The 10,664-nt window shown below is 56.1% G+C and overlaps 1 protein-coding gene across 1 annotated transcript; it reads left to right on the top strand.

Moving 5' to 3' along the window:
- Nucleotides 1–692: 692 nt before the first annotated feature.
- On the top strand, nucleotides 693–10,245 carry Ninj1 (ninjurin 1). Its single transcript, XM_028867654.2, has 4 exons — nucleotides 693–840; nucleotides 7,443–7,671; nucleotides 8,831–8,994; nucleotides 9,569–10,245. The coding sequence occupies exons 1-3, from the start codon at nucleotides 766–768 to the stop codon at nucleotides 8,983–8,985; spliced, it is 459 nt and encodes a 152-aa protein (XP_028723487.1). The 5' UTR covers nucleotides 693–765; the 3' UTR covers nucleotides 8,986–8,994; nucleotides 9,569–10,245.
- The last annotated feature ends 419 nt before the right edge of the window (nucleotides 10,246–10,664 follow it).

Below are 10,664 nucleotides of genomic sequence, written 5' to 3'. Positions count from 1 at the left end.
CAATCATATGATGCCCAGGCATGTACCACCCTGCTTACGGTTTTTCCCTTTAAAAACCCCTCACCCTGAGAGCTCAGGGCCGTCCTCCTTCACCTGGCTAGTTTGTTATCAATAAACTCCTTTGTGTTTTGCATCGGATATCGGCTCTGTGGTGGTCTTGCTGGAGGGGGGGAGGGGTGTCTCTTGACCCGGCCACAACACTTCCCTTGGGCCTTTAGAATGTGCTGGAGGCACTTATTCATAGCTCCATGCTCCAGGCAAAAAAAGCTGAGGCCCCTGGAGTGGAAAGTGCTAAGGTGGCCCAGAGTAACAGTTGACACCCTTTTCCTGGGTTGAGTGCTTAGCAAATACTGGGACTTTACTGCCTCAGGGTGCGCCCTGCCCAGGGGAAACCAGGGGGGCAGCAACGGGCACTCCTTTAGGCCCCCTTTATAAAGATGAAGCGGGGGCGGCTTGATCAGAGACGGGGTCCCTGGGGACTCTCTGATGCCATCGCGAGGACAGACGCCGCGCTACCTGCCTCAGCCATCCAGAAGGAGCCAGAGAATTGGGGACATCAAGACCAGAGAGGGGATTATTCCTGGACCGACACGATCCCATCATCAGGCTTCTAGGCCCGGGCCCGCCCCGGTGGAGGCGGAGTCTGGGGGCGGCCGAGCTCGGGGGGCGTGTCGGGGCGGGCCGGGGGCGGGCGCTCAACCCTAGCCCGCGGCGGAGGCGCAGGGCGCGCTCAGGCCGTGTGCTAGGCGGCCCGGCGGCCGCACCATGGAGTCGGGCGCCGAGGAGCACGAGCTCAACGGCGACCTGCGCCCGGACTTCCCCGGTTCCCCCGACGCCTCGGTAAGATCCCAGCACCCCCGGCCCCGGCCGCTGTGTGACCTTGGCCGGCGCCGCCCTCTCTGGGCCCGGCTCAGCAGCGGGCACCTGTGGGTGTCGGGCCGGGTGTGCGCGCGTCCGCACTGCGGGGTGGTGGTGGTGGCCGCTGCTCCCGGGCAAAGTCGTGCTTGACCTGTCCCGAGAGCAAGTGGTGGGTCTGGGGCCAGCACAGCAGGTGGGCAGAGGCGCCAGGCGGTCTAGCGTGCTGCCGTCGCCCCGCTGTACAGAGTCCGCGTCTGGCTGGCACCACTCCTCGGGTGGAGGTGGTTGGCATCCCCCTCTCCCGGACTCTCCCTCCTCCCACACCACCCTCCAACTTCCAGCGCCTCGGAGCTGTCTCCTGCGTGCCCTGGGGTGGGCGGGAGAGGGAGTCACCGCCTCCTGGTTGGAAGCCAGCACCAGGCAGACAGCTACGTCACCACACGGTGACCACACAGTCGCATGCAGCAGTGATAGGGGAAACCCGAGGCTGTGCCCCTGCTGCGGTCACCTACCTGCCTATGAAAAACAGAACGTCACCCTCTCAGCCTTCAGGGTGTCCACTCTAGGACTGAAAGGACCTGCTCGGAGTTTGCTCTGCCAAGGCCACAGCAGTGGTCGGATGCCCATGTTGAAGGATCATCCTTCCTCACCCCTCAGTCTACCTCCAGGGCAAAGGCTGAGCATGCCAGGGCCTAGCCTTCACTAGTACCACCCCGCGTGGCCTTCTGTCCCTCTGTGACTTGTTGACTTTGGACATTCCTTCTTTTTCCGAACCCCCCCTCGGGGGTGGGGGTGGGGAATTGCACCAGGCCGGGATTTTCCACAAGTCCTCATGATGCAAAATAGACTGGAACAGAGACTTTCTGCCCAGATCCAGGCCCATGCCGTGGGAACAGGGTTGTTCAGGGAGGAGGGACCAGAGGAGCAAGAGGTGGAAGCGTGGGTGTCTGTCCCTGGATGCGAGGAGAAAACAGCACTAGAAGAGCCTTGGACTCGTTCAGGTGTGCCAGCTGAGACCTGTGGGCTCTGTCAAAGTCTGTGAGCACTCTGGAAGCAGTGGGCCAGGGGCACCCTGGCTGTGTTCTTGGGGAGAGCCCTCCATCTCTCTGGGCCTTTTTTAATGTCGTTTTAAAAGGAAGAACCAATGATCTCTCTCTGCCTTTAAGGACAGGGCATGCAGATCAGGAGCAGATGGGCAGGTGTTTGAGAAGCTGGTCTGAAGTGGGGCTCTGCCTGTCTCCAGCCCTTGGCCTTGCCTAGCTGTGTCTTTCCTTCAGTTACTGTCTGTTCAGCTCTGCAGACAGCTGGATGAGTTGTGCCTCCCAAGGGAAGTCTGAGCGTATCCCCAGGAAAAGATTGGATCGTGTGTGTGTGTGTGTGTGTGTGTGTGTGTGTGTGTGTGTGTGGTGGGGGCGCTCAGGAGTCACTGTCTTGGCTCTGGGAACCAGAGAGAGGGAGATTCATCCCCACCGCTTCTTTGAAGATCACGGGTAGGAGAATGAAAGCAGCCATGTAGCCTTCTCAGGGGTATGCAGGGTTGCCTGACGTGGTGGTTGGTCGTGAGCACAGAGGCCAGGGAAGGCTGCTCTGTGGTGGGGTTGTTTGCATTAGCTTGCTGGAGGGACACGGATCTGGCCCTCTGGTTGGGTGGGAGAGCCCCAAGGCAGAGGAAATAGTGCAAGTGGAGACCAGAGGCTAGACTACTGAGCAAGTGGAGACCAGAGGCTAGACTACTGAGCACATCCAGGGCCAGGTGGGAGGTTTTGTCTAGGGTCACTGGGGACAGGATGCTTCCCTGGGGTGTGGCCAGCCTTGAAGGCTGCCCTGCTCAATGCCCAGCCCCCCTTCCCAACCTTCAACTTTCGATGGCATGGCATGTCAGCACTCTGTGCCTCAGTTTATCATCTATGAGGTGCTCTGGTAGCAGTGCTTCTGCTAAGTTAAAACTGTATGGCTGCTGTAAAGGAAATGCTTGCAGCAGAGTACAGTACCGGATGGTGCTCGCTGTGGAGACGCTCTCATGGCGACACCCGCAGAGGTTTGGGGAGGACAGCACCGTCCCCAGGGTGGAACCCCAAGGGAAACTCAGTTAACCCTCTGGAAAAGGGGGCGCCACAACCTCCCGGGTGGCTGAGGCTCAGCAGAGTTGCACAGCACTAGGGAAGCTCTCTCTGCCCATGCCCTCCAAATGCTAGGTGCCCCAGGGCCGATTGCCTAAAGGCCTCGTTAATGTCCACAGACTGAGGCGGTTTTTGTGAGTCGGCTCACTTTTACCTGGCAGCTGAGAAAAGTAAACACCAGTTCAGTGTGGAAACGCCGTGCCCATGTGATGATGCTGGGCTTCATGTCGGGCACTGCAGGAGGGAGGTGGCTGAGATGGAGCTGGGCCATAGCCCTGTGGTGCCTGCCCTGCTCTTACCTCTCACTGAACCCAGGCTGAGTTATTGGTGGTCATATCTTAGGTCTCCAGGCCATGGCATTGTACACTGCTATTCCCTCTGCCCGGCCTCAGCTGCTTGGGGAAGCTTCCTATTTTCCTCATTTCTGCTTGCCTGGCAGATCCTGGGACAGTCAGATCTTAGCCAAGTTCTAAAGGCCACCCTAGTGAGCCTCAGGGTCACTCCTGGTCAGTTCTGAGCCACAGGAAGTGAGTCTGCTGTGGGGACCCCGCCTCCCATGCTTCCTGCTGCCTCACTGGGGTTTCCTGCCTGGAATGCATATGTGGAACCAGGAGACACTTCTGTCTTGCTTCTTAGGCTCCCTGGGCAAGGACAGTGCAGCCTGGGGCGCAGAAGTCTGGGCTTTAGATTCTGACAGGGACAGGTGGCTTCCTGCCGGAGCTGGCCTAGGGATGGGTCCCCAGCTCCTGCCCCCATGCCACAGTAGCCCCCACCGTCTACTGGTGTGTGACAGGGCCTCTGAGCAGTTCAGGTTGGAGCCATCCAGGATCTACCTAGACTTGGACCTCTGGGTCACCTAGGACAGCATTTTGGCCTCATGGAGAGCCTGTGTGCCTGGCCTGGCCTTCCTGGTTTCTGTTTTTATTCGTATGCTGGTATTGCTCATTGACTGAAGTCTGTCACTGGGGAGAGCCATACATTGAGTAAAGGTACATCCTGGCCCTGCCACTAGATGCAGCATGTCCCAACAGGTCACAGGCCTCTGAAACCATGCTATGAAATTCCCTGAATTTTCCTGATAAGCAGTCACCCTGCTGGCCATTGGTGTGGTGAGATTGGGAATGTCAGGGTGTGTGTATAAAGGACAGCATCTTGCTCTATGGGTCAAGCTGATGGGCATAGATCCCCATTCAAGCTTTGGGGGGTCGGTAGTACCCACTGTGCTATGACTAAGCCAGCCCTTAGGTACCCACTCTCTTCCCACCTCAGCCGTAAACCATCAGGTGACCCCAGGCCATTTGACCAGGCCCTCACAAGTACAGCTCCCTGTACGTGCTGACTACACCACACTGTTCCTTCTTGGTGTTTAGAGGAAAACAGCCTGTTTCATGTCAGTTCCCAGCTGCCGCTGAGGTTTCAGGGAACTCCTGCCAGCCCTGGGACATATTAACCAGTGTGTTTTCTCCCTAATCTGCCCAGGTCACTGGCACAGGCCTGGAAGGGTTTCCTAGCATGCTCAGGCAGCTGGTTAGGCCCACAGGGCTCCCTGATCTGTGGCTTGTGGCCCAGCAACCCTTGGATCCATCCTACTGTACATCCTGGGAGAGGCCTGTGTGGCAGTCACCAGCATAACTTAGGATCAGACCCCTGGAGTAGGCTCCTTCCCAGTTGCATGAAACCTCCGAGGCCCTTGCCAGAGTGGACACCAATGGTGTGTGCGCAGGTACAGCCCTAGGTGTGGAGCTTACTTACATCCTCGGTTTGAATTTGAACCTCCCTCTCCCTGGAGGTATCCTACAAGGCCCCTGAAACCTCCATGTCCTGATCCCCAGAGGAAAATAGTGTATCCTATTACTTAGTGGCAGACAGGTTTCCCAGAGGGCATCCCCAGATATGAAGGTGGGGAGACCTGCAGCTTGTGAGGGACACAGTGCCAGGCTGTGGGAAATAGAGTTTAACACCAGGCGAAGGCCTGAGGCCCATATCATCATCTTACAGGCTGAGAGGGAAGCAGATGGCTGGTAGGTTGTAGCTTCTGTTGGCCCCAAGGGCTCTGAGCCATCTCAGGGTACTAAGTCCACAAGCCCTATGGCATATTCGAGACAAAGACTGAGCAAGACTAGCTGTCCTGAACGAGAGAGAGAGAGAGAGAGAGAGAGAGAGAGAGAGAGAGAGAGAGAGAGAGAGAGAGAAAGAGAGAGAGAGAGAGAGAGAGAGAGCCCCTTGAGGACTGTCTCCTTGGAGTGTCAGCTGCCAGGGCTCTGAGCCCCAAAGCATGAGTTCAAATTGTCGCCCGGCTCCCACTTGCTGTGTGGCTTTGGAAAGGAGCTTCTGACGATGACGATGCAGAGCCTCGGTTGCCCTTTGAGAGAGGCCAGGAGGGGCTTAGGCATTTGTGACTCAGTGCTGAGGGCAGAGAGTGAGGTTAGGGACGTGAGGCAGTTCATTCATGTATCTGGTCCTTGTGACCATGTGGTCACGAAGTATTTAAATGGTTCAGAATCAAAAGAAATTCTTCCTGCTGCTCAGCAAGCTTAGCCTGGGGCTATTTGTGGCTTCACCTCATCCATCCTCTGGAGTTGGTGGAGTTCTTCTTCTCCACCAACTAAGTGATCAAAAGACCCACTTCCTGTGTTTATGTAAGCATTCATGCGTAGGCATATTTATCTGTGTGTGTTTATGTGAAGATACTTATATGTATGTGTTCTATGGCATGCGGGCTTGTGCACATACATGCACACACAGTACTTTGAGCATGCAAGCATACCTATGTACCTCCATGCATTTGTAGCTTCTACAATACATACATGTAACTTCTACATACAACTTCATATACACATAAAATTATACACAAATACCCCCACACAGTCTCACACACTAGGAATGTGCTCTTGAGTAAGAATTTTGACCAAAGGGAGCTTGCTATTCAAAGTGCAGTTTACGTTGAAAGCGGGGGTGGGTGGTGGTGGTTGGTATGTTCCAGCCCAGGTTCAGGCAGCAGAGTGCACCTGTGCCTCCCCCCCACACTGCCTTCCTTCTTGAATACATGACTTCAGAAGAAATTTCAGGTTAAAAACACACACACCATCCAAGTGAAGGCCTGCCCTCTGTCAGCTCAGTGGCCCCTGCTTTGGGCTTTCGAGCCTGCAACAGTCACCTGAGTACAGTGGACGCCTTCCCCACAGCCCTGCAGCACAGCCAGCCTCCATCCCCTGCATCTTTCATGAGTCTAGAAACAGGATCTTTCAAGGTGGCCCCAGGTGGCTGGCTGCCAACAGCCGGCCCTGGTCACCTCTTTCAACTCCATGCCCACTCCCTGGAGGCTATAATTCAGGACTTGATGGCTCAGGGGTACCAGTGGACAAAGGGCTGAGCCTAGATCTGCTGAGATTTTCCCAGGGAGCTGAGAAGGGACCCAACCAGGGCAGCTTGAGAGAGCTGACTGGCCCTGTGGAAAGAGAAAACCAGCCACTTAGAGTGAAGCAAGCCAGCTAGAGAGGTGATCTCTTGTGACAGGAGGAGCCAGGTCCTCCCAGGGGGACCAGGGGAGGTACACTGGAAGCAGGGGCCTCCAGAAAGAACCTCAGAGCATGGGGGTATCTGGAAGGGGAAGATCCTGCGGGTAGAGAGACCTACAGGGTCCCTTGTGACTGGCAATGTAAGAGGTGGGAGGTGACCTAGGAAGTCGCCTCCAGGGAGGGGCAGGGGCTGGGACTGGCCCTAAGAGAAGAGAGGATGCCATCAAGGGTTGCCTACCCTGAAAAGAGCTTGGAATTATATCTCTGTCATTACTATGAAAATTCAGGAAACAGACATCCTGCTCTACTGCATACAGGATGGTGGGACATCTATTGAGCACCTGCTGTGTGCTCTTGGTGACACATATCCATGAGTAGCTGTAGCTAAACAGGGTGACCAGACCATCCTGCAGGGTGATGCTGAAGCTGGAGGTGTTGTCTGTGTGTGTGGTCCCACTAAGGGGGGTGAGGCTGGGGCTGGGAGGTGAGCCAAGGCAGGGTTGACCAGACCTTTGGGCTCAGCCCAGGAAAGGTTAGTTCAAGCCCCGGCCAGCATGCAGGGACCTGTCTACTCCCACCTCATTTCTCTTCCTGATACCAGGCAGGAACCTAGACTCTGGGGGAGGGGAGGCCCAGGATTCACAGGCAAGGAGGACTACCTTCTGCACGGGATAGTGAGGGCCATGGTCTTTCTCAGCTGGAGGCCCGTATGTGTGTGTGCTGAGGTTGGTGTTCTGGTTTCCTTCTCTCCAAGAACTTTACCCCAGGGAATTTCTTTAGAGTAACAAGCACTTACCAGGGTTGGGCATCAGAAGCCCTGCCTGCAGGGGCCTTGACAACTCCCTGCAGCCCCAGGGAGACCCAGAACCCCTTCCTGACCCCTCCCTGTAGCTCTCCCCAGAGCCCCTCGTTGACCCTGCCCTACTGATCACTTTGCTCCCCACAGCCACCCCGCTGGGGTTGGAGGAACCGGCCCATCAATGTAAACCATTACGCCAACAAGAAGAGCGCGGCGGAGAGCATGCTGGACATCGCCCTGCTCATGGCCAACGCATCGCAGCTGAAGGCTGTGGTGGAACAGGGTCATGACTTTGCCTTCTTTGTGCCTCTCGTGGTCCTCATCTCCATCTCTCTCGTGCTGCAGATCGGAGTGGGCGTGCTTCTCATCTTCCTGGGTAGGGCCCATGGCCGCTCGAACAGCCCCAAGGATGGACAGGGAGATGGGGGGGGTTTGGGGTGGGTGTGGAGGGGGCGGTGTTTGTAGTGGTTTCACCTCAAATGCTTGGCCCTCAGGTAGCCAGACTTGTGGTCCAGGCTGTGGCTCTTCCCCTCTGACCCTGCCCTTTGAAAGCAGAGCTTTGGGGGTCCTCAGGGTCTGGAGGGTGGGGTAGTGCAGGGGAAGGGGAATCGGGTACCTGCTTCCTTGGGTCCCTGTGGTAGCTTCTGCTAGCCAGTCCTCCCTGCTTAGACCAGTTCAGGCCTGACTCTGCTGCCTGTGTCCAGTAGCAAAGAGCAGCCAAGTTGCCTAGGTGACAAAGAAGAAACCCTTACCTAGGAAGCAAAGAGGAGACTTTGGGTCAAGATGTGATGAGGGGATCCTGGAGCAGGAGGTAAAGAGGAGACTCTGGAATAAAGAATGGAGAGACTCAGTGGTTCTGGAGATAAGATGATTCTGGGCCCAGAGGGTGACCTTGGACCTGGACCACTGTCTCCATGGACAGGATGACCAACTCTTCCTTCTGATTCCGAGTGAAAATCCAAAATGTAGGATATAACCCCTAATTCCCAAACTGAGTCACTGAGTGTCGCCTCAGCAGATGACCCACTTCCTTGGGTAGGCATAGATGGATGGTAGATGGGAACGTGGGCTGGGGTTGCCGGGGCAACCTTGGTGCCTGTTCAGAGTGGAAGATGCCATCAGGAACAGGGAGGGTCCAGATTTGCTTTCTGGCAATATGACCTTGGGCTAATGAGGGGACCTTCTGGGACTTCATGGTCTGTACCTGTGAAATGGGTATAGTAGCAGAGCCTAAGGTATAGCAGAGGGTCTGTAAACTAAAGCTCTGGAGTTCAACGCTTTTGCCTTTGTAACGAAACCTGGCCTGGCTCGTCAACCTGGTGCTGTCACCTCTGCCCATAGCCTGCCTGGAGAAAGTGGAGAATATAGAAGGTAGGGACACCCATGCCTAATCTGCGCAAAACAGGCAATTTTTCAATGGGGAACAAAATCCTAAATACAGCCAAGAACCCTATACGGTCCACTCAGCACACTCCCTAGACACTTTCATCCAGGCCAGGCTTCTCTGGGCAGCATCTTCTCCCTCTCGCCCACAGTCAAGTACGACCTTAACAACCCAGCCAAGCATGCCAAGCTGGACTTCCTTAACAACCTGGCCACAGGACTAGTATTCATCATCGTGGTGGTCAACATCTTCATCACGGCCTTTGGGGTCCAGAAGCCTGTAATGGACGTGGCACCCCGACAGTAGGACACCCAGGTGAGTTGTTGGTAAGGGAGGCTGAGACCTGCTGCTATCGCCACCGTGGGAGGCTCATTGGGTGTGGTGGGTTGTGGGCTGGCTACCCCCTCACATGTGGCATACCCAGCCCACTTACGACCCCTGAATGTAGTCCTTGATGCTTCCTGAGCGGTAGGTCATCTGGCCAGGAAGAGGGTGCCAGGGCCTGTGGGAACTTAGTCCTATTCCTCCCGGCCTCAACTCTTCATGAGTGTCTCCAGAGCTGACTCCAGAGGCTTCAAGTACTTGGTGACGGCATAGTCCGCTGCTGCTGACAGCTGGAATAGTGGCTTTTACTAGGTGGGTGGCCATGGTCACTACTGACTGGCTCTTGACACCATGATGGGCCTGGCCTGTAAGTCCTGACAGAGACCCAGGAATATTGTATTCAGTGTGAAAGGGGCTATAGCACCTTGTCCATGGGGGACAGTTCCTTACGCCTGACTGAGTAGCCCTGATGCCCACGGGCCCTGGCATGGCCTCAGCACCCGCTCTAGCCTGGGGCACTGTCAGTTGGCCTAGCGGCACTCACACCTCTCTTGTGTCTTTCCAGAGTCCTTAAAGTTACCTGATCGCAGCCCAGCTGTCCAGACCCCTGCAACTGCCGTGCCCTTAAGGCATCTTTCTCCTTGTGCATCACTCCCCTAAACCACCAGAGCCCACGCTGGCCACCGCCGGACCATGGTCAGAGGTGGACTTCCATCCAACCGTGACTGCTGTGTGGGTGGCTGCTCGAGGCATGTGGGAACTGGATGCAAGGCTATGGACATTAGAACTGGACAGCCCCACAGAAACCCTTGCCCAGAGAATGGTCACTGCCCACCAAGGACATGCAGCAAGTCCATGATTGGGCTCAACGAGGGGCCAGCACTGGCCGACGTCTCAGGACATTCCAGAAGGACCAGGATCTGCGCCTCCCTTTGCTGATACATCAGTGTCTCTATTTCCTATGGAGCCTGCACGGGTCACCCTGGAGACTGCTGCCTCTGCTGTTTCCTAGGCCAGGGACCCTGGACAACTGTCCGTGCCTGTCAGCTCCAGTAGTGGCCACTGGTTCCAGCCTCAGTGCCTAGGCTTGGCAGCCAGTAAGAGGCAGCCATGCCCATGGGGGCCACAGGTCATGCCGGTACCTTCTGCCAGCAGTGACCTGGGAAGAGCCCAGCCTCCCACTCAGGGGTTTAGGCCCCACTTTTCTAATCAGGAATGACAATAAAGCTTATGTGCTTCCCAGCTGGGCTCCACGTGCCACCCTCCTCCTGGGGCACCATCCTCCACTCCCAGGCAGCCCCTCCCTGCAGGGGCACGAGCACATTCTAGCCAAGGCACCCTCTTTGGAATACCTGATTGAACTCTCAGCCTTCCTTCTGTCCAGGGGTAGGTTTTAAGACAGAAGTTGGCATCTGAGGCTCAACAGCCTTTATGCACAGAGAAGTTTCAAGAGAGGCTGGCAAGATGGCTCAGTGGTAAAGTCTTTGTGCAAGTACAAGGACCCAAATTTAAATCCCCAGCACCCACGTAAAATTCCAGGTGCAGTGGATTATCAGTGCTGGGATTATCAGTGCTGGGGTGGATGGTGGGGTGGCTTGAGGAGCCCTGTTGTTCACTGGCCAGCCAGCTAGAAGTTAGACCTGGTTTTGACCTCTGGCCTC

Source organism: Peromyscus leucopus, chromosome 5 (assembly GCF_004664715.2).
Source record: "Peromyscus leucopus breed LL Stock chromosome 5, UCI_PerLeu_2.1, whole genome shotgun sequence".
In the NCBI taxonomy this organism is placed as follows: Eukaryota; Metazoa; Chordata; class Mammalia; order Rodentia; family Cricetidae; genus Peromyscus; species Peromyscus leucopus.
Note: the sequence above shows the minus strand (reverse complement) of the source record. Positions and strands in the feature narration are given on the sequence as shown.